A 24,061-nucleotide genomic window follows, 5' to 3' on the forward strand; every position below is an offset into this window, starting at 1 on the left:
ATAAATTATTCGTGCTTTTATAATAATATAAATATAAATATAAATATAAATAAATAGATAGATTGATATGATGCACACATACACTAACACTAGTAATAATAAAAGAAGCAAATTTATTTTTGCCCCTTAAAAGAAGCTAGTATGAGTAATTGATACCCTCCGCCACGTAGAAGCAGAACTTCTAGGAAGTCACGTGGCCTTGTACCAATTATATAAATGTTTCCTATAGGTAGAAAACACATAGGACGAAGTACAGTTCCCAGTTTCAGTTTTTCAGATTTGGCAAATCGTAATTCGTAACCCTCTCTAACACTCTGGCCGATCCCGCATCATTGGATCCTGTTATCTCCTTCTCTGCCGTCCGATCACCGCACACGTGCCGCAACAACCTCGATTATCTCATTCCCCCGCCTCAAAGCGTTACATGTTTACGATGCGACCAGTCTCCCCTGCCCACATCTACGCTCTAGGGTTTCTTATGCTTTCGCCACTCTCCTAATCCTAATTCAATTTCGCATCGGTAAGCTCGATTCCTTCCTTCTGCGCATTGCTATTATATTAATTTTCTTATGTGTTTTTTTGATTGTTTTTAGTCGGTCTGTATAGTGGTGAAATAAAGAGATGGAGAAGGAGCTGATTGAGCTGTTTGATGCGGTAAAGCGAGCGGCTGATGCAGCTGCAGTTGACGGCGGTGCTGATTCTTCACCTGAGGAGAGTAGGTGCCTTGACGCTTTGAAACGGCTCAAGAAATTTCCTGTCAATTATCAAGTCCTCGTCTCCTCACAGGTACCCTAATATTTCCTCCTTTTCTTCTGTCGCCAATGTGTTAATACACAATCTCCGGCGTTTTCAGTTTTAGAATCCCCATATTTGTCTATTCAGTTTAGTCACTGTTGAAACGCTTACAGTTTGCAAAGTTTCAATCTTTTTGCAATCTATATGTACTTTTTTTGTTGGAATGCAACTCTGTACATAACAACAGTTGCTTAGTTCTTCTGATGTTGAATTTACAAGGCAGCAAGTTGTATACTAATCCCTCCCTTTCAATTTATGTGACACACTTTCGTTAGGCATTTATATATTTGGAAATAATTTAACTTTAAACTTTTTATTTTACAACATTTTATACTTAATGAGAAGCTTTTATAGTCACACAAATTGAAAGCCCCACAAAAGCTATTAAGTACTCTTAAGCTTTTAAGACCATAAATTTCAAAAGGCTTCCTTTTTTTCTTAAACTCTGTGTCTAGTCAAACTATGTCACATAAATTGAAATGGATTGAGTACTTGTTAGAGTTCATACAACAATTAGGAAACCTAAAGTAAACCTAGTCTCTGGATTTGAGAAGCTTAATAGCCCTGATTGGACTTTTCTTTGTTGTTCGCTAGAAAAATTGCCAACTGTGATGTTTAAGCATTTGTGCTGAGGATGGAGTGAGGAAGTGAGGATAGAGGGAGGGAGGATCAGTATGACTTCTTACTGATTGAATACTTTTCAGGTTCTTGAAATAATTACTATTTATGGGTTGTTTTTTTCTAATTACTAAACTTATCCTTGTGCCCTAACATTTTGCTATTGGAGCTATCTTGAAGCAACTTTGAGTATTCGTTGCGGATAGAAAAACAATATGGACTAGGGGAATGGAAACTTGGGAATTGTGCTTCTGGTAAATTATAAAAAACGGACAACACAAATAGCCCTGAGTCTAGACCCCGGAGTCATGGATAGAGAGCTTCATTTTGAACATGGTCTCTTGGAGTGGTCCAAAATAGTTAAGGTATATATAAGATGTTGTGCCTTACAGATAGAACCTATCGGTCAAGGTGCACACGCTTAACAGCTTGACGGTTATACTAATAGCCTGTTTGGCCAAGCTTCTAAAATCAACTTATTTTGAAAAGTGCATTTCAAAAAAGTACTTTTAGTTAGAAGTAGTTTGTGTTTGACTAATTAATTTGAAAAACACTTTTGGGTAGCAATTAGTGTTTGACCAAGCTTTTAAAAAGTGCTTCTAAGTGTATTTTTCTCAAAAGTGTTTTTCAAAAAAGTGCCTTTGGGAATAAGCTACTTTTTTTTCTGCTTCTCAAAACCTGCTTTTGCCTCTACTCAGAAGCACTTTTTCCCTTCTAAATGCTTGGCGAAATACCTTAACCCTGAAAAAAGCACTTTTGGCCAAATAAGTACTTTTGGCTAAAAAGAAGCTTGGTAGCGCACTAATCTTCACCGAGCCTTAAGGCTTAAGTGAGCTTTAAACGTGCCCATAACAATACTACAGTGTTTTTGAGAGCGCGAAGCGCAAAAAAGTGACAAGGGCTCGCTTCGCTTCAAAAGCGAAGCGCACGCTTTATTAAAGTGAAGCGCAATTCTTAAAAAACATAATGTAAAATTATAAATAATCATAAACTTCAATTTAAATACTTAAAAGTAGGTACTAGGTACCACCAAATCATCCACAAACCATCCACAAACCATAGGACAAGCAAAATCAGAGAAGAAGCAGAAAAAGAAGAAGCAGAAGCAAAAGAAGCAGAAGCAAAAGAAAAAAAAATTCTGAAAAATAAGCAGAGAAGCAGATGAAGCAGAAGAAGCAGAAGAAAAATAAGAAAGGAGAAGGAGAAAGGAGAAGAAGAAAGGAGAAAGAAATTACCTGGACCGGTCGACTGGAGAAGCAGTGGTCGAGCTTGAGCTTGAGAGAGAAGGGGTCAACCCTAGGCCTTTGTCAATCTTTGTTTAATTGTTTTGACGGGAGAAGCAGTGTGACTATGTAGGGGTCTATTTTGTATAATTAAAAAACAGACCCCAAGTTTTTTTTTTATAAAAAAGGGCCAGTTATCGCTTTTTGTAAAGAAGCGATCGCTTCGTCGATTTCGTCGCTTCAGCTAGTGAAGCGCGCGCTTTCCAAGATCGCATCGCTTCGAGCAGACTGAAGCGATACACTGTCGCTTCGCGCTTTAAGCGACGAAGCGATCGCTTTTCTAAACACTGCAATACTAAAAAACATTCTAAGTAAGGTAAATGTAGGAGAATGTTTAACTACATACATGGACGTGTCTAAAGAGTGTGTCCCATTCAGTTACATTATGTAACATTGTAACATGCACGGGTAAAGTGAACACTATTTTAATCCACAAAACTAACAAAGGTTACAAGGTCAAGTTACATCATTTGTTTATCCTCAAACTCGTCCTCATCATTGTCTTTCTCCTATTTGCGAGTCAAATCTTCATGTTTAAGGGCACTATACAATGTATCTCTAAAAATCCTGAGAGCACACAGTAAAGATCCCAATTCATCAACTGATGAAGAGGAGGCACCATTTGCATCTCCAACCTACTTAGTACAAAGGATTTAGAAGAAGAGATTCTAGCAAATCTACAAGTTAAAATGTCAAATATAATGGAACTCCAATACCGCATGTGGATCAATCAATTGCGAGTTGCTTCTCAAAATGTGCAAATTACTCCAAGCACAATAATTTGAAATGGCATAATAGGACAACTAACCTTATTCAAATCGGTGTTGCTACACTTGACATTGGCCTGTTAACGATGCTCATAACTTTTCAACTAAATAATATAGTAAGACCAATGTTATTAATACAACCAGGATAGACAATTATTGAATACAAGTAGAAAAAATAATGATAATAGTACTCACAAGACATTGGTAGTAGTGCAGCCCTATTGTTTCATCTTTCTTGGTATTACCGATGATGAGTTTCATATCTCCATTATTACAAGGACAAGAGTTGACCAAAAATTGCAAAAATGTAGTGAAAAATGAAGCCAATATCATTTGTAAATCCTATGTGAAAACAGACAAAATAGGAGCCAGCTAGGCAGAAGAGGAGAAATTTCTAACATCTGGTAGCATGTCTTGTTCGTGGCAAAAGTTCTCATAGGCAACTAGTGCCACCTCTCGCTTGTCGTAGTTGCAATGGATACTATTTGGAAATCCATAAATGTTATGTTGGCATTTAATCTATTCTGAGTACAGTCCGGATTTTTTACCAACAAAGATGACATACGTTCTCATCTGATACCAATAAAAAAAATACTAATGGCGGTTGAATGCCGGATTTTGTGGTTTCTTAACGTCGTATCTACGGGTTCTTCGAAGCTAGAGGTTGAATGCAGGATTTCTTTTTTTCTTAACCTTTTTTTTGATAAGGTAAATTGTATTAATCAAAAGGGAGAAAACTCCCGTATACAAGAAGTATACCAAAAAGTAGAGAATTTACATCAGAACATGATTCTCTACAAAAGACGCCTAATCTTCTATACAAGTAGGGGCTATATGAGTGCACCAAAAAGCGATCAGAGATATAAAATTTTTCTTAAGATGTGAAAAAGGAGACTTAATCCTCTCAAAAGCTCTCCTATTTCTCTCACCCCAAACTATCCACATTAGAGCTAACGGGGCAAAATTCCACGCCTTTTGCTTTCTTCTTCTACGGAAACCGGCCCAGCTATATAACATTTCCTTTACAGTGCTTGACATCACCCATTGAACACCAAAAAGATTCAGGATTGACCTCCACAAACCCGAGGACACAGGCCAATGCAACAAAAGATGATCAACTTCTTCCCCTGAGCTTTTACACATGTAGCACCAACTAACAAGTGTAATTCCTCTCTTTCACAGATTTTCAGCAATCAAGATCATTCCCCTCGCCGCTAGCGATGCAAAAAAGCACACCTTCATGGGCGCCTTAGGAATCCAGATCGAGGAGTATGGAAAAGTGGCGTCCTCTCTCACCAACATACAGACTGTACGGTGAACAAACCATCGCCACGCAACCCCCATCTCCAAGAATCACAAGATGGCTGGGGCCTGTCTTGCCTATATAGCAGTGCCAACAAATCTTGGAGTTCCGCAATCTCCCAATCTTGCATGTTTTTTCTAAATGAGAGGTCTCATATTACCCCTTTCATGCTCCTTACGAATTTGTTGAACCATCAATTCCTTCTGGTTTGAAACTATGAAGACGTGGGGAAAGAGACCCCCAGAGTATCCTCTCCACACCACCTATGATTCCAAAAGTTGATTCTCCTTCCATTTCCATCTCCCACCCTGTAAGTGATGTTGCCATTTAAGGTTTCCCAATTCTTCATGATGCTCCTCCACATGCCACACCCGAAATGTGCTGTGCTTGCCTTGGTCCTCCAACCCCCTCCCGTGAAATCGTACTTTTCTACTATGATCTCCCTCCATAGAGCATGCTCTTCTACCCCGAATCTCCACCGCCACCTCCCCAACAAAGCTCTGGTAAATACCCTAAGATCTTTCCTATATTATAAGAGATAATACATATTTGGAGAATGTCCATGTGTTTGAATGTGCATATTGGTAATTTTAGCATGTGCGCGTTTTGCAAATTCATTTCCACCCCGAGTGGGGTGAGTGGCTAGAGAGAAGAACCATCAGGTCTTCCTCTATGGTAGATGGGTCTGAGTTCTAACCCAGCACCCTTCCCCTCCAAAATTTCTACCCCCTTCCACCCAAAGAAAACCCAAACTTTATAAGAAGATAGCTTAAAGATATCCATTGAAAAGACATTGAAAATTTCTTTTTGTGGGGTCTTGGTTCAAAGGAAATTTCTTATTAGTGCTATTGCAAATTTCTTGTTGTCATTGTTATTGCTACTGCTGCAATTGTCTCTCTCCGCTTTCACTCTGCTTTAGGGTAAAAGACGCTTGTCATTTTTCTGAGTTCATGCTATATCACATACTGGTTGTACTACCTGTTATTGTTTCTTTGTTCTAGTTATTGTGCACTTGAAGGTGCCTATCTGCTAGTGGAGGTACATAATCCTTTTCCTGTATTTGATGGAAAGAATAATGTTTCAGGTGGGCAAACGTCTCCGGCTATTGACAAAACATCCAAGGGAGAAGATCCAGGCATTGGCTTCTGATGTAGTTAAGAACTGGAAGACCATAATTGTGAGAGAAACAATGAAAAATAAGAATGGCAATGGAGTAAACGGGGAATCTGTAAAATCTGAATGTGCTGGAGCTGATGGTGATGAAGCCAATAAATTTCAGTGTGTGAACTCGGTGAAGGTTGAAAAGGTGTCGAGGGATGAGAATGTGAAGGTTGAGAAGTCAAGCAGGTCTGTGATGTCAAAATCTGAGAGAGCAGCAAAGTCAGAAAGTTCCTTTACCGAGATACAGTCTGAGAATGTCACTGTTGTGAAGACTGAGAGTACTACTTCCAAAAGTGTAAAGATTGAGAAGACACCCAAGGATGAGAAATTGAGCTCTAACGCGGCAACTGCTGCCCCACCAAAGTTGTCTGCTCTCATTTACTGTAAGGATTCTGTGAGAGACAAAGTTCGGGAGCTCCTTGCTGAGGCTCTTTGCAAAGTCTCAGGTGAAGTTGATGATAATTTGAGGGATGTTGTGAATGCCTGTGATCCTTATAGAGTTGCAGTTCAGGTGGAAACTGCAATGTTTGACAAGTGGGGTAGATCTAATGGCGCCCAAAAGTTTAAGTATAGATCTATAATGTTCAACATTAAGGATCCAAACAACCCAGATTTTCGAAGAAAAGTCCTTCTAGGACAGTACCCACCTCGTAGTATTATCGAATTGAGCCCAGAAGATATGGCAAGTGATGAAAGGCAACAGGAGAATCAGAAGATTAAAGAAAAAGCATTATTTAATAGCCAACTTGGAGGTCCTCCAGTGGCCAGTACTGATAAGTTTAAGTGCGGTAGGTGTGGGAAAAATCAGACCACTTACTACCAGATGCAAACTCGGAGTGCTGATGAACCAATGACCACATATGTGACGTGTGTAAACTGCGATAATCGCTGGAAGTTCTGTTAAACTTGATCCCTTTCTCAACTATGATGTAGTTTCTAGGTTGTTTTTTAATTGTCTTCTTTGAGGCGGTCTCCGATATCCATGGAACGATCGCCCAAGCTATTTTATTGTATGGGATATTATGACATCTGAACACTGTGTTTTTCTTTTCTGAGTTAGCCCTGTAGCCCAATTTTGTTACCAGTCGTTATTTGTCTATTTGTGATTCAACTTTCAGCTCTATGCTTGATCTAAAAGTTTTACTGTGGAGGGGGACTAAAGTTGAATGCCTAGTTTTTTTGTTGAATCATTTGGCAACATGAGGTGGCGTGGTTGTCTACTATGGTATGCGATTCCGCTATACAAACAGAATTTTCAAGTCCTGATCTCTCATGCTCCTGACCAAAATTCTAGGGGAGTCAACTTCTCAAAGCATTCCTCTCTTTTACATTTGGTATTTCCTTCTTCACCATAGAAATTTACCAGTAATTTCCGATTCATGGACATTTCATCTTTCATAGGTTTTGTGAACTGCAGGGAAGATGAGATCATGGTTATAACAGCTGCATTCTTCCGTGGTGTACGATACATTTGCATGAGTTTATAGATTGGAGCGCAAGATACAGTTCTCTTATTCATGTGCAATTACGCTAGTTTTGCAATGATTTTCTGATAGCTGGGCAAGGTACAATTCTCTTTTTCAAGTAAACTTGACACAGGTACCACTTGAAAACGAGTGAACAGTGAAGGAAAACTTACGAACAGTATCACATACTTCTGGATTCATCAATGGTCAATGCAGTGATAATGAGAAGCCACGGTAACAAGGAACTGCCACTTGACGGCTCAAAAACCAGTGTCCTTGACACCACGGTTTTGCCAGAAAGTAACGCCTAGTGACTGTCACTGGTTTCCTGTTGTTACACCACCCAGGCTTATATCCAATAATTTGCACACTTAAACCCTTGATTTCATGCTATTTACCTACATATTACACAAATCGAAAGTAATTCAGAAAAAAACAGAGATGGAGCATTACTTGGCCAAAAAGATGTGTGGCTTAGGCTCTGGTTGCCATTATGTTGAGCAGTAGTAGTATAGAGGTGTAGCGGCCTCAAGAAATATGTAAAATGACAGGGGAAGGTTTAATGGCATGCAAACCATTAGTGGCACCGCCAAATCTGCAGGCACCCAACAGCCGAATCCTTCTTTGCACTGGCCAATGCAGACATTATAAGGGCTACCTTTGCTCTTACAAGAATTACCAGTGGTTGCCTTCCCTGGGGAATGATCCATAACTAGCCATGCAGCTGCCTAAGAAGTGCGAAATCCCTCATCCTTCCTAAATACAGCCATCCACAAACTGTTCATTGTTTTGAGCTTTGGTTTTCACTTTTCAGAGTGTCCTGCATTTCTCTAGGGAAGGAAAGTATTCAAGTGATACTGGAGAATTCCATCCTTGAGAGGGAATAAGAAGAAGCTTCCCTGGCCAAGTTTGCTAATTCTTTTATTTGCAGTTTGAAATCTGTATGGAGCCTGAACTTGCATTTTTGTAGAAGTAGTATAACCCCAACATTCAAGACCAATCATATCAAAACCCAAACTCGCAAAAGAAAAAAGCTTGAGATTTAGGACTCAATACTCTTAATAAAGATGTATTTATTTATCAAAGGGAAGATGGGTTATCACTCATCCTAAACCCTAAAACTGCATAAACAGCTCCTACATTATAATTCATATATAGGGAATATTATGTTGTGAATAATACATGAAATGTATATTATGTATGGATTGGTTACTTTTAAATATTTTTCTTTTTAACTATTTTGTCTATGTATTGCTATAAGGGGAGAGGAGAGATCAGAGAGATGACAGGAATAAAGACTAATTGCAACAGGGGCAACGTAACATAAGCAGCTCATGTTAATTATTATTACTATAAGGCAGTAATATTGATGGTATCATACACGATTTTGCAAAATTATCCTTTAGCCAACCACAATTCCAATATTTTTGCACATTTGATTTCCCCTCCTCCTTTACAAAGAGTCAAGAATCAGAGACCACTAGTAGTAGTAGCTTCTCTTTCCTTGAGAGCCTGGAAAACTCGAGAACTTTTATCAAAAATCTGAGCTCTCCTGTTGTAATCCATTGGTTCTTTTCCTTCGTCTTCTCCCATAATCGCTTCTCTTTCCAAACACTCCAACAACTCTACCATTCCGCCTTCTCCTTTACACTTATCCGTCAATCTGCTCAACTCTTGATCTTCAATACCCATCCCCTCCTCTAACTTTCTTTCTATTTCCCAAACTGAACCCCATTTTCCTTTTGCACACTTCAACTTCAACTTCCAACTTATGCTTTTATTAACATAACTGCATGGAAATTGGAGGGTTGAAGGATGAGTAGCAGAAATCATGGAAATGGGTGTCTGATAATGAGGTGACAAAGAAAAATAATTGAGAGTCTTAACGTGAGGGAGAAAACACAACTCCATAGCCGTCAAACAAAGATATGATTTTTTTTCTTCTTGGAGATCGAATTTCGTGGGGGTATCAATCAAAAAGCTGCATTTTCTTGAGATTGCCGAGAAAGGGATGAATAGGGTTCTTTGCTTATATATTATAGCTGGAGGAGTAAATGGGTTGGTGCCACGTGTAAGATTTACTGACAATGCCACGTGGAAGGAGGGATATGCTGGTCATATCTGAAAGCGGCACGAGCCTCAAAACAGCAGTCTTTTGCAGGCACGTGGCTTTTTAATGTGCAAATTGGCTTTCCTCTGAAATAGGCATGGGCAACATTGTATTCTTCATCTTTGGGATAGACTTAATTTGACCTTTAAATATAGTTCGGAGCACTTTATATCCTCTAAGTTTGTAAAACTTGAACATAATTAGCCCAAGTAACGGAAAACATCCATGTCCATTTGAAACTAACGGCGAAACATGAAAAAACCATCCACACCCCTAGAAGAGAAAAAAGCAAAAATCAGAATGACCACATACTGATATCAAAAGCGAGGAAGCTCACATAATAATTACCTATATGTAGCAATCACTAATATAAGGCTATGGAGAAAAATGTGTTGAGATCTATAGGCTTTAATAGGTGAATAAAGTTTATGAAAAAGTCTAGGGAAATATTTCATAGCTATTCCCTTACAAAATGGGTTTGGATTCACGATTTTCTTTTTAAGAATTAGGCTGGCCTAAAGACCATTAGCGTATAGAGGTAAAACTAATGGTAAAAATAAATTTTTGATGGAAAGTATACAAAATATTTAATTTTTAAAAAAGTTTAATATATTTTATATATATTCATAATTTTGAATATAATTTGTCGATCTGATTCGATTTTTTCTTTGGCTTGTTTTTTATAAAATCAAACCAAATAAAATATTGTGAGTTTTTTAAAATTCAAAATCAACCAAAACCAAACCCAGAAAAATTATTTAGCTAGTCCCGATAGAGTTTCGGTTTTGGTCAATTTTTAACCAAACCGTGAACACCACCATTATATATAGTTGAATTTCCCAAGTAGAGGTTGTTTGACCAAAATGTGTTAAGCTCTTTGTTAAACCAATTAATGATAAAGCAGAGGATGAATCTTAGTTACACATAATAAATTCTAGATCTAATATTGAAGGATATCAACCGTACGGGTAACATTTAAGGATGGTGAATATCAGATATGAGCTCAGTGATTACCAATGAATGCTATAATAATAAGAACATGCAATAAATGTAGGCAATGACAATAAATGTAGGTAATGACAATAAATGTAATAAGAGAAAATTTATCACCCAAATATTATGTGACTTGGATGAATCTTCTGCCTGACAACAATGTGGAAGGATGGGAAGTGAAGATGGATAATGAATCCTCGGATCTAGGAAATTAAGAGTGAATAATATATGCTGAGTCAAGTAGTCAGTGAACAAGACAATAGTTGTATATTCCTCTTTGTCAACTCTTTACAAAGTGCTCTTATCATAAAAAGTGAAGATCCCTTTTTGTTCTCCATCTCTTCCTATTTATAAGGGATTTTCCCAAGAAACCCTAACAAATACAATATAAGGGATATCCAAAGGAATATTCCTAGTGTCCATTTCTAAGCCTATCCTACCGTAACTTCTTTACTCCAGCTGCTCGTCCTCGACAATGATCCTTCTGAGGACGACTCCTCGCCATAATGCCGTGATCGACTCCGTCCTTGACATGATCTATCTACAATTATTAAGTCGCCAAATTTTGACCAATAAAGTTAGTCCCCCGCATGTTGAGGTCGTGATCTTGCATGCCCTCGAGAAGCGGACCTGATCTGCATCCGCTTAGAAGAAATTTGGTCGTGTTTACTAAGTCGAAACGGCCGAGGTCGAAAAAATAGCGTGGCCAGCGAGGCCGCGATTGGTGTGGCTGACATCATAACCACATGCGTCATAATTATGCATCTTCCTGAGGTAGCGTCAATGCTTCTGTCGTTTCGATTCTGGCACCATTGTCAGTTTGTTGCTTCGATTTTAGTGCCAGCCATCCCTATAAATAGATTGGGGGGGGGGGGCTTTATTTTTGAAAATTTTCACTATTTCTTATTTCGCTAATGGATTGTTCCCCTTTGATCTTCTTCTCCGATCTCCACTTTCAATTTCTCGAAGTCTCTTCAATTTTGATCTCTAACTTCTTACCCAGTCAATAACCTCTTCAGATTTTGTTGCATACGTTTTGTAACGGAAACATGTTTGACTTTCTTTATATTCACGACGACGTTTCTGATGCCACTCCATTATCGGTGGCGCTTCCTTCCGGCGGTGAGGAATTCATGGCTAAAGAGGAAGAAAGCTTCCCCACCGCAGAAGAGATAGTCCCCAAGAACCCTTTGGTTAGAAATGATTTTCCAAAGGAACCCGCTCCCGCTCTTGCTCAGAAGCTCTCTAAGACGGGATCACCTCACATAGCCGACCTCTGGTCTAAATATCGCATTCCTCCTCATGTCAAAATTGTTCCAGCCAGAAGTGACATCATAGAGGTTCATCGACCCAGATATTGTGCTTTCTACGTCTATCCATTCATAATTGGTTATTCTCTCCCTCTCCTCTCGTTAGTGGAGGAGTTTTGCCGATTTTATAATGTCTACCCGACGCAACTCTCACTTTATTTGTATAAGGTTTTCCTGCCTGCTGCACCTATTTTCACCTAGATTTTATAGAGGTACTTTGATACACTTACGACATCGTAGGACCAGAGGATTGGTGACCGGGATGGATGACAAGACAAATAGGCGATTTTGGCAGAAGTACTTCTTCATCAAGACCGAACACCTGGTGGCGGACCCAACTGGATTTCCCGAGCAATGGAACTATAATCGTAAGTATCCTACCGTACGCTCGTTATTTTCTTTCATTCTCTCATTTTCGGCTCACTCGCGACCCTCTTTGTATTTTAGCTGAGAGGCGTTCACCTTCTCCCGTCTTCGATATTGAAGATTGGGTGGCTCACGTGTTACCCCATACCTTGGGAATTCATGATTGGGCACCCTTCCACAATCGTTTTGGAGCCAATATCCCATCCAGTAAGTGTCATTCCTTCAGTTTGTTGTTATTTACCATTGTTCTTTGATGCGACCTCCCTTTAGTGCTAGGTCGACGAATTTCCAAGAAGAAGGCTCCGATGCCCGCATTTCGCCAAGCTGTCGCATCGGCTGGAATGCAATTTGCCTTAGCTGAGTCCTCTCGGAAAAGTCGGACTTAAGTTCCGCCGATGAGGGACTCCGCCCCTTAAGCCGTTGTCGTGCGAGATGAGATCTCTTCCCAGCCAGTCTATCATCTTGTATATGAGCCGTCTGATGGCGAAGAGTCACCGTCGAGGAAAAGGCGAAGGGTGGAAAGCGGGAAGGCCGTTGTTGTTGATGTTGAGCCAGAAAAATTCATCGCTTTGGAGGCGGAATCTGTGCTTATGCCAAACGTAGAGACCGTTTCCACGGCGGGTGCCGTTATAGAGAGGAGACCCTCTAGAGTTGAGGAGGTTCGTGGTAGTAGAGAGCTTTTACGGGCAGCAGGAGGTGGCGCATCATCGGTGACCGAGGGGGATAGAGCGGTCCCTACGAGAAACGACGACTCAGGCTCGGATATCGACCCTGAGGAGCCTTCCTAGAGAGGGACACCCGTGTGGAGATAAGGATGAAGGGTCCTAACCAGAACATAGTCATTCCTGTGGACTACGACCTTTTGGCCAACTCAGAATGGGAGATGCCTACTTTTGCTACCTTGTGCTCGGCTTCTGAGAACACGGCACTACAGGCAGTGAATGATGCGGATCTGTCATTGGGTATATCTGGCATGGCTCTGCAAGTAAGTGCTTTACAATTTTTGTGTTATGATTTGTTTTGTATGCGTAATTCGTCCACACTAAGTCCTCTCTTTTTTCTTGTCAGACTCTTATCATGGGGATTGAGTGTGACCGGCGGGAGGAGCGGAGGACGACCATTTTCAAGAAGATGAACTCCAAGTACAAGGAGTACCGTACTAAGCACCAAACGCTGGTCGACTTCCTTAGCCAGGATGGCGAATTTTAGTTCCTTCATGATAGGCTTAAACAGAATGATGATGAGTTGATGAAGAAAGATGAAGAGCTAAGGGAGAGGGATGATGAGCTTATAAGGTCCATAGGAAGGTGCAACGAGCTTGAGGCGGCTCTGAAGACCAAAGAGGACGATCTCGAGGTAAGCAAGGGGTGATGGCTGAGAACACTGACCTTCAAATACAATTGGCATCTTTAATGGCTGAACTCGGGCAAAGGGAGGCAAGGGCCGTCGATCTACGGGGTGAGCTGAGTGCCAAGGTCGAGGAATTGGGTTGTGCCGAAAAGGGCAGAATGGCCGCTATGGCTGAGGCAGCGGCCCTAGAAGATGCCCTTTGCGTTTGCAGGTCCGAGCGGGCGAATAAGGTGGAGGCATCAACACTTAAGGTGGCATGGTTAGAGGAACGGATACAGGGTTTGGAGGCGGAGTTATCTGGGTTGAACGGGTAGGTTGTTGCCTTGAGGGCCGAGGAGGCACGACGACAGTTACAGCCATCCATATCTCATTCTGCTGTAGATCCCGATGTGCCATGGGAGTTGTATGAGATGTGGGTTCATGCCGAGGACCAACTTGACATATATAAATCTTTGAAGGCTACCGGGAAGGTTTTCGAAGAAGAGCTTGAGGGCATCCGTGTCAAGGCACGTGCAACCCGTGAAGCTTGTGGTTACGACCCTGGTACGCTTGGCAGAGATGAGGATGATGACACCACGGATAGGCTTTCCTCTGATCCTTGGTACGATGATGAGTACGATGTGGCGTGAAACTGTTGTACTTAGTTTTTATTTTGTTTTGCTATTTTTGTAAGGGCGTTCTCGAAACCTTTTATAAAATGTTGTAATTTGAACAGTTGAAATGGAATGATTGCCTTTTTGCTATGTATTTCCGGATTCTCGTTATCTTTTTTGTTTGCTATGCGGTGAAGTCCCTGACTTTTTCGGCCGCTTGCATGTAGTGTTTTGGCGTAGTTGATCATAGATCGTAAAGTAATTCAAGCAAGGTCGAATGTAAAATAATTCGAGCGAGGTCAAATGTAAAGTAATTTGAGCAAGGTCGAATGTAAAGTAATTCGAGCAACGTCGAATGTAAAGTAATCCGAGTGAGATCGAATGTAAAGTAATTCGAGCGAGGTCGAATGTAAAGTGTAGAATGACTTGGGGGAGTTGTGCAAAGATGCTCCTTTATATCTTTTATTGGAGAATATTACATGTTTATGTTTGTTCCTACACATATTGGAGAAGTTCTAGTGTACCTAGTCCCTTCATCGTTCAGCCTGGAGAAGAGGTTGACAGGCGGAGTGATGAATCATACTTGAACTTCGAGACGTCCCCTTCGTCGCCTCATTAAAAACCTCCCTGAGAAAACCCAATTGGGACAAAACCTGGGTGAGAGAAAAAAAGTACGACTTGGAGGACGTCCATTTTCAAAAGTTGAAGTATTTGAGGTAGGCGACATTCTAATTGTTTTGTAGTAGCTTTACTTCTATTGTTTCTAGTTGGAATGATCCTTTGTTTGCTGCTGCCGTGATTTTGTATGGCTCGTCCCAAATGGTTCCTAGTTTACCTTCTCTTGGGTCTTTTCTCTCCTGAGTTTTGGCCTTGAGTACATAGTCTCCGACTTTGAGTGGCCATACTTTGGCTTTTTTGTTGTAGTATCATTCCGCTTGCTGGTTTTGGGATATCATTCTTATATAGGCCATGTCTCTTCGCTCCTCTGCTTCATTGAGGTCTTGTTTCCTGTTTTCATCGTTGCTTGGTCCGCTTTCATTGGAGTATCTCAAACTAGGTTCTCCGACCTCGACTGGTATCATGGCGTCAGTCCCATTGACTAGTGAATATGGCGTTTCTCCTATGCTTGTTTTTTGGTTGGTGCAGTATGTCCACAATACTGCTGGTAGCAATTCCGGGCATAGTCCCTTGGAGTCCTCAAGCTTTTTCTTCAATATATTTAGTATTTTTTTGTTAGGGGATTCGGCCTGGCAGTTACTGGCAAGGCGATATGGCATGGAGAGTATTCGTTTGATGTGCCACTTCTAGAAGAATTCGACGATCTTTTTTTCGGTGAATTAGGGTCCGTTGTCACAGCTGATTTCTTTGGGGATATCGAAATGGCATATGATATTTCTCTATATAAATGTCATAACGTCCTATTCAAGTATTTGGCGAACACACCTGCTTCTACCCACTTTGAAAAGTAGTTAGTTAAAACCAAAAGAAATCGTATATTACCTCGCCCTGCTGGGAGGGGTCCGACAATGTTTCCCTGTTTGATAAATAGCCATGGTAATGTAATCGAGTGGAGGTGCTCGCCTGCTTGGTGTATCAAAGGGTCATATTTCTGGCACTGTTCATACTTCTTAACATAGTTGGCGACTTCCTTATTCATTGTGGGCCAATAATAACCTACCTGAATGAGGCATCTGATGAGGGTTCGGTTGCCGGTATGGGCACCGTAGTGGCCTTTGTGTACTTCCTCGAGGACGCGTCTTGTTTGGTTCATCCCTAGGCATTTTGCTAATGGGCCTCCAAATGTTCTCTTGTATAGGTCGTGGTTAATGATGATGTACCTGGCCATTTGCACTCGAAGCTTTTTGGCTTCCTTTTTGTCTGATGGAAGTACTCCCTCTGCAAGTATGTTATAATACGGTTGCGCTAGTCCCAAGTCAAATTTACAGAATGTACCTCAAGTTGGTCTATTGATGAGTGGAGGAGGGTGACCCCGTTTTCTTTTGTAATGTTTTTGGTGGCCGCTGCTAACTTGGCGAGGTCATCTGCCTCGATGTTTTGTGTTCGAGGTGTCTGATCGAGTCGACATTCGTCGAATTCTGGCAGCAATTTATGAATCTTTGCCTGGTATCTTTGTAGCCTCTGCTATTTGGTTTGGAAAGTCCCTGCGACTTGGTTGACAACGAGCTGTGAGTCGCATCTGAGGAAGACTCGTTGTGCTCCGTATTTGAGAGCTAGTTTAAGTCATGCAATTACGACCTCATACTCGGCCTCATTGTTAGTCATATCGGGGCACCGTATGGATTGGCGGATAACTTTGCCTGTTGGGACCTCGAGTACGAGTCCCAGTCCAGATCCTAACGTGTTGGATGCACCATCGGTGTATAGGACCCATAGGTCGGGTATCCCGGTAGAGGTACGAGAGGTTTCCTTCTAGACCTCGAGCATTATTTTGGCACTGAAATCGGTGATGATGTTGGCGAGTACCTGCGATTTTATCGCTGTTTGTGGCTGATATGTTATATCGTGCTTGCTCAATTCTATGGCCCACTTGGCCAGTCTTCCCGACAATTCGGGTTTATGTAGGATGCTCCGTAGGAGGAAGGTCATCACCACCGATATGGGACAGTATTGAAAATATGGTCTAAGCTTTCGTGAAACAGTAACCAATGCCAAGGCCAATTTATCGAGGTGGGGGTACCTTGTCGTCGACCAGGGTTTTGCTAATGTAATATATTGGAGATTGCGTACTTTTATTTTCGCGGACCAACACTGTGCTTACCGCGACCTCTGATACGGCCAAGTATATTAGGAGGCGCTCGCCAGATTCTGCTTTGGCGAGTAGCGGGGGCGAGGACAAGTATGCCTTTAGTTCTCTTAAGGCCTCGATGCATTCTAAATTCTACTGGAGCCCATTGTCCTTTTTGAGCACGTTGAAGAATTTGTGGCACCTGTCGAAGGATCGTAAGATGAACCTTGACAGGGCAGCTATACGGCCAGTCAGTTTTTGCAACTGTTTCTTGCTAGTTAATACTTCAGGTATCCCTTCAATGGCTTTGATTTGATCGGGGTTGGCCTTGATGCCTCTTTGTGACACTTGGAAGCCGAGGAACTTTCTCGAGGTTACGCCGAAGGCACATTTTTTGGGGTTCAACTTCATGCCGTACTGCCTTAGTATACCGAAGGCTTCTTTTCGGTGGTCGATGTAATCTTCCTTCTTTTTTGATTTGACCAACATGTCGTCGATGTAAACTTCCATTGTTTTGCCAAGTTGATCCTTTAACATCTTGGTGACCAACCTTTGATAAGTTGCCCCTGCGTTCTTCAGCCCGAATGGAATGACTCTGTAACAGTACGTTCCCTGATGGGTGATGAAAGTAGTCTTTTCCTGGTCCTTCTCCTCCATGAGGATTTGGTTGTAACCTGAGTAGGCATCCAAGAAGCTCAACAACTCATGCCCTGCTGTTGCGTTGATGAGCTGATTGATATGAGGCAACGGAAAGGAGTCTTTCGTGCAGGCCTTATTTATGTCCGTGATATCCACGCACATCCGTCACTTCCCGTTTTTCTTTTTCACCATGACTACATTGGCGACCCCTTTGGGGTATTTTGATTCTCGAATGGAATCGTTAGCGAGTAGCTTATCCACCTCATTACTGATGGCCTCATTGATCACGACGTTGAATTTTCTTCTTACGTGCCGTACTGGGGGTAAAGTGGATCAGCGTTCAACCTATGTGTGGCAATGTCTTTCGGGATACCTGGCATATCTGCATGGGAGAAAGTTAACAGATCAGCATTGTCAATTGAAAATTTATGAAATTTACCTGGTTCTGAGAGTTTATGGCCGATGTAAGCCTTTTGCTGTTGTCGTTGTTGTCCAGTTGGACGGGGTCAAGGTCTTCTACCATTTGAATCTGTGACTTCCATGATGTCGGGGTCCCTGATGACGTCTTTTTGTGCATCGAGTTCGGCCCCCGACTTTGGTAATTTTTACACTTCTGAGTCTATTCCCTTTAACTGTTGAGTGTATGTACAGTCCTGAGCGATGCGATAGCATTATTAAGCTAAGCTATACTGTCTTCGAGGTCATCATACCGTTCATGGGTGATCGACCGCTTCAGTTTGTGTGTGGTGGTGAACTTCACGTGGTTGATTGCTGCTTCATCGCCCCGACTGATGATCATTTGGATGTTGCAGGTGGGGAAGGGTGGCTTTGGAGGGCCTTGGTGCTATTCTCGTCTGCGGACGAAGTTGGCTCGTCCTCGATCGCTTATCAGCTCTCTCAGGTACCCTTGGTTCAACATGTTCACTACTTCTTGCCGTAGGGCTATGCAGTCCTTGGTTTTGTGACCCCGCTCCTGGTGAAATTCACAGAGGACGTTCGACTTTCGGGGTACTTGGGTCGGACTTCATTTTTGTGGCCACTTCTCCTTTGTGCCAAGCTTCTCTAGTGCGTACACTATTTCTGAAGGAGAAACACAAAAATTATGAGCGGATAAAAGTGGAGGCATACCTCTTTCGTTTCGCTGAGTCCATGTATGTGGCCTGTATGGCCCTTCCGCATGTCGAGGAGAGGGTGGGATGGCTGTTCTGACATAGGTTTGATGCTTATCTTGGTTGAGGCAGGGACCTGACTGATCTCTTCGGCCGTCATTACGACGGTTTTTCCTCGATTCGGTTTGGACCGATGTTAACCATTGGGTTGGACCGTTAAGGTCATCCTCGTCTGCTCTTACCTCAGCACAGTAGGCGTTGTGAATTTCTTCCCAAGTGGTTGGAGGGTATTTCATGAGCCTGCTTAATAACTTTCTGGTCGCCCTCAACCCATTCCTGTTCAACCCATTTTGGAAAGCTGCCACCACCATCCCTTCTGATACATTTGGTAAGCTCAATACAGAGGTAAATTTGGATGAGAGCACCTTGTGAGGATTGAAAATTTGAAACCAAAGCTACTACGAGGTTTAACTAATGTTTCTATCTTTTGAAAATGATGAGGAAATGTTGTTCTGAATTGCTTGGTTTGTGTGCGACTTCAGTGAAAGCTGGAATAACTTGCAAGAGTTTTAGCCTTTCAGCAGTTTAATACTAATGCCACCTAAGTTGTAAAAATATGGTTATTCTTTTCCCTGCTGTAATAGAGCGTAATAAAGGATATATGGTGCCTGTGCTCAAAGTCATAGTGGAAATCCAATATTAGACCGATCACCAAAAATAAGGAAAACGTTTAGTCAAGGAGCTAAAATTTTACATGGTTTATTTATCAGTTTTAAAGAGTAATTTTCATTCCTATTTACCTTCTTGAAAAAAGAGTTGTTGGCCAAAATTATCCATCATCTTTTGGATAGGCTTAATTTGGCCTTTAAATATAGTTTGGAGAACTTTATATCCTTGTATACGGTCAAAATCAAGGAGCCCGATTTTGAAGTTTTAAATGTGCTATGAGTTCGAGTCCAGGCAACCCGAAGTGGGGGTCGGATCTGGCTGAAGGACACACACCTCGAGGGAGCAGATCGAAGTCCCAACACGACCTACATCAAGGGCAGTACAATCTTGAAGACACTCAAGAAAGAGCGGGAATTTCTCAGGTACACGTGGATCAAGGCATAAATTAAAAGATAAGATTTTTATGAAATGGTATAGGTCCGTACTAGGTTTTTATACACCTGTACCAATAGAATTCTTTACCACAATTAGGAATGTACTATATTGGGGTTTTCTCCTCCTATATAAAGGGGACCCCAATCATTTGTAAAAGACACATCATTATTATTCACTGCAATAGAATATTCTACTATACTTTTCTCGTTTACCATGCTCAACAATTGTTCTTCAGCTTTATCATTTTTACTTTATTGTTCATACTTTATTGGTTCTTAGCTCACCTCGAGGCCCCTGATACAGTCGAGCTCGAGGCCCCTATTTCTCTAACAATACTGGTTTGGTTCATCAATTCTTCTTACTTAAGCTTAGTATTACTTGTATATTCACTAGTATTGGAATAAATCACATATCTTTAAAATCACAATTCATCTTTAGTTGTTACACGCAACTTTCGAGGTAAAAGTTTGGCGCCCACCGTGGGGCTAAAGATAATAGTGATTATTTTAATGCTAGTTTTCTGATAACACATGTTATTCTTCATACTTTTTCTTGTCAAAAATTCTTTGATTTTAGGCTTAAACATGTCTAGCACACAAAATGCACCTATTCACGAGGACGAGGGTCTTGGAGAAAACAACAGAATAAGGGTCGGTGAACCACCCATAAACCCTGAGGAAGTGCCAAATATGGAGTCGGTGGATATCAGCTCACATAACGCTCTAAGCGCAGATTCAAGTGCAGACCCCGTCGGGAATGCGCGCAGGGAAGCCCGGCTCGATGGCCAAAGAACACGAGGAATGGAAGAAGGAGGAGTCAGCCTCCAAGTAATATTCGAAATGTTGTAAGCACAAGAAGTAGCCATCGCTCAACTTCAGAGTCAGAATAGAACTCCAAACACAGCTGAACCAGTGAACACTCGGCATGCTGAACCAGCATTAGAGAGTCCCGATGAAAGTGGCTCGGGGACTAACCCCATCATTATGAAAATACTCGAAGAGCTCGCCAAAAGGATTGAGACTGGAGAAAAGAAGATTGAAGAAAATGACAAAAGGGTGGAGACAAATAACTCAAGGGTCGATCAAATACCGGGAGCACCTCCAATTTTGAAAGGACTGGACTCGAAGAAGTTCGTGCAAAAACCATTCCCCTAGAGTGTGGCTCCAAAGCCCATCCCTAAGAAGTTTTGGATGCCAGATATCCCAAAATACAATGGAACCATTAATCCCAACGAGCACATCACCACATATACTTGTGGCATAAAAGGAAATGATTTGGAAGACGATGAGATTGAATATGTTTTGCTAAAAAGGTTAGGGGAAACTCTGTCTAAAGGTGCCATGATCTGGTACCATAACCTACCCCCGAACTCTATTGATTCGTTTACCATGCTGGCAGACTCATTTGTGAAGGCACATGCTGGTGCCACAAAAGTTGCAACAAGGAAGTCCGTTGTATTTAAAATAAAGCAAAGGGAGAACGAGATGCTGAGGGAGTTTGTATCCCATTTCCAATCAGAACGAATAGAGTTACCACCAGTCTTTGATGACTAGGACGTACAAGCCTTCACTCAGGGGCTAAATGAACAAAGTTCGATAGCTTCGAAGCAGCTGAAGCAGAACTTGGTCGAGTATCCTGCTGTAACTTGGGTGGATGTGCATAACAGGTACCAATCAAAAATTAGGGTCAAGGATGACCAGTTGGGAGCCCCCTCGAGCTCATTTTATCCAAGAAGGTTACTGGTGAGGGAGTCAGGAAATGCAAACAGGGGGTCAAGATCGAATAAGGAAAGATATCAGCCATATGTCGAGGATCGAAGGAATATTTCAAGGTGTAACATACCTCGGAATGATCGAAGAACAGATCAAGGTCAAAGTTCCCGGGGACTCATGAGCAAAACCGGGTTTGATATGCACTTGGGACCGGCAGAGATACCCCACCTATCGGAGTACAACTTTAGCGTCGATGCCTCGGGGATCGTCTCAGCCATTGACAAAATTAGAGATATTATATGGCCCAAGCCTATACAGACCGATCCTTCTTAGAGGAACCCCAACTTGATATGCAAATATCATGGTACTCATGGGCATAGGACTGATGATTGCTGGCAGCTTAGAGAGGAGGTAGCCCGGCTGTTCAACGAAGGGCATCTTCGTGAATTTCTTAGTGACCGGGCCAAGAACCATTTCTGAGAAAGAGATGCAAATAGGAAGAGTGAGCCTGAAGAACCTCAACATGTCATTCACATGATCATCGTAAGAGTCGATGTCCCACAGGGACCTATATTCAAATGTACCAAAGTTTCCATCACAAGGGAGAAACGGACTCGGGACTACATGCCGAGGACACCCTCACATTTAGCGAGGAAGACATCAAGGCCTTATCTCAGTCTCACAATGATGCACTGGTAATTTCTATCCTTTTAAATAAAGTTCAAGTTAAACGTAAACTCGTGGAACTAGGTAGCTCAACAAATATAATCAGATCAAGGGTCATGGAGCAGCTCGGGCTGCTTGACCAAATCATACCTGCCTCTCGAGTCTTGAATGGATTCAACATGGCAAGTGAAACGACGAAGGGGGAGATCATCCTCCCAGTCAACGTGGCTGGAACCATATAAGACACCACGTTTCATGTCATCGAAGGACATATGAGGTTAACGCTTCACTTGGAAGGCCGTGGATCCATAGCATGAGGGCAGTGACATCAACCCTCCAGCAAATGATGAAGTTCCCAATAAAAGATGGTATTAAAACAGTATATGGAGAGCAACATGCAGTTAGGGAGATATTTGTAGTACACGACTTGGCACCGGTACCGACACCATCTATATCGGAGAAGTCAAAGGACAAGCAGGTCGCCAAATAGAAATCACAACCTATACCCTCGGTTGAGCCCAAAGGACAGCTGATCGACGAACAGGTGTCGATGATGAAGAAGAAGATTTCCTCACCCTCGAGCCTTCATTGCCCCTGAAGAATTAGACGCGACAAAGTCTACGGTCGTAGAACACGAGTAGGCCATATTGATCGAGCGTCTTCCGGAACGAAAGGTATACCTGGGGACGAGGTTAACCCCCGAACTTAGGAAAAAACTCATTCAATTTCTAATCGATAATATTGATTGCTTTGCCTGGTCCCATTTAGATATGACAGGGATCCCACCGGAGATAACTAGCCATCGACTAAGCGTCGATCCTAGATTTAAGCCAGTAAAGCAAAAGAGGAGACCTCAGTCCGAGGTAAAGCATGCGTTCATCAAAGAAGAGGTATCCAAACTTCTCAAAATAGGATCCATTAGGGAAGTAAAATATCCCGAATGGCTAGCTAACGTAGTGGTAGTCCCTAAAAAGGGGAATAAACTTAGAATGTGTGTAGACTACAAGGATTTGAACAAAGCATGCCCTAAAGATTCTTTCCCACTACCCAACATCGATCGATTGATCGATGCTACGGCTGGCCACGAGATCCTTACCTTTCTCGATGCCTACTCCGGGTACAATCAGATTCAAATGAACCTAGAGGACTAGGAAAAGACTTCATTCATCACAAAGTATGGTACATATTGCTATAACGTAATGCCCTTCGGGCTAAAGAATGCAGGAGCCACATATCAACGCCTAGTTAATAAAATGTTCGAACATCAAGTAGGCAAATCTATGGAAGTTTATATTGATGATATGCTAGTTAAGTCCCTACGCGCAGAGGACCATTTGACTCATTTGCAGGTGACATTCGATATCCTAAAAAAGTACAACATGAAGCTTAACCCTAAGAAATGTGCTTTCGGAGTTGGCTCGGGAAAGTTCTTGGGTTTCATGGTGTCGAACAGGGGGATAGAGATCAACCCCGATAAAATCAAAGTCATCAAGGAGATCACCGTGGTGAACAATGTGAAAGTTGTACAATGGCTGACCGGGAGGACAGCTGCCCTAGGCCGATTTGTCTCGAGGTCATCACATCGGAGCCATCATTTCTTTTCCTTACTCAAGAAGAAGAACAACTTCGTATGGACTCCAGAATGCCAACAAACCTTGGAAGAATTAAAATGGTATATCTCAAGCCCACCCCTGCTCCATACTCCAAAGGAAGATGAAACGCTCTACTTGTATCTAGCCGTGTTCGAGGTGGCGGTAAGTGGCGTGTTGGTTCAGGAAGAGCAAAGTACACAATTCCCTATCTATTATGTGAGTCGGATCCTAGGAGATATTGAAACCAGGTACCCCCATTTAGAAAAATTAGCTCTTGCATTAATAAGCGCATCTAGGAAACTAAAACCATATTTTCAATGCCATCATATATGTGTGCTGACCACGTACCCACTTTGAAATGTCTTGCATAAACCCGAA

General features: G+C 41.9%; 1 protein-coding gene across 2 annotated transcripts; it reads left to right on the forward strand.

Moving 5' to 3' along the window:
* The first annotated feature begins 238 nt into the window (after nucleotides 1-238).
* Nucleotides 239-7,048, forward strand: LOC104211715 (transcription elongation factor TFIIS-like). 2 transcript variants are annotated; one of them, XM_009760809.2, is made up of 3 exons: nucleotides 239-520; nucleotides 594-786; nucleotides 5,851-7,048. In XM_009760809.2, exons 2-3 carry the CDS (start codon nucleotides 622-624, stop codon nucleotides 6,829-6,831), a joined length of 1,146 nt encoding a protein of 381 aa, XP_009759111.1. In that variant the 5' UTR covers nucleotides 239-520; nucleotides 594-621; the 3' UTR covers nucleotides 6,832-7,048. The 2 variants fall into 2 exon arrangements, with proteins under 2 accessions (XP_009759111.1, XP_009759112.1); XM_009760810.2 differs by having other exon boundaries at nucleotides 241-520; nucleotides 607-786.
* The last annotated feature ends 17,013 nt before the right edge of the window (nucleotides 7,049-24,061 follow it).

The sequence above is a fragment of the Nicotiana sylvestris genome, chromosome 3 (assembly GCF_000393655.2).
Source record: "Nicotiana sylvestris chromosome 3, ASM39365v2, whole genome shotgun sequence".
Taxonomy (NCBI): Eukaryota; Viridiplantae; Streptophyta; class Magnoliopsida; order Solanales; family Solanaceae; genus Nicotiana; species Nicotiana sylvestris.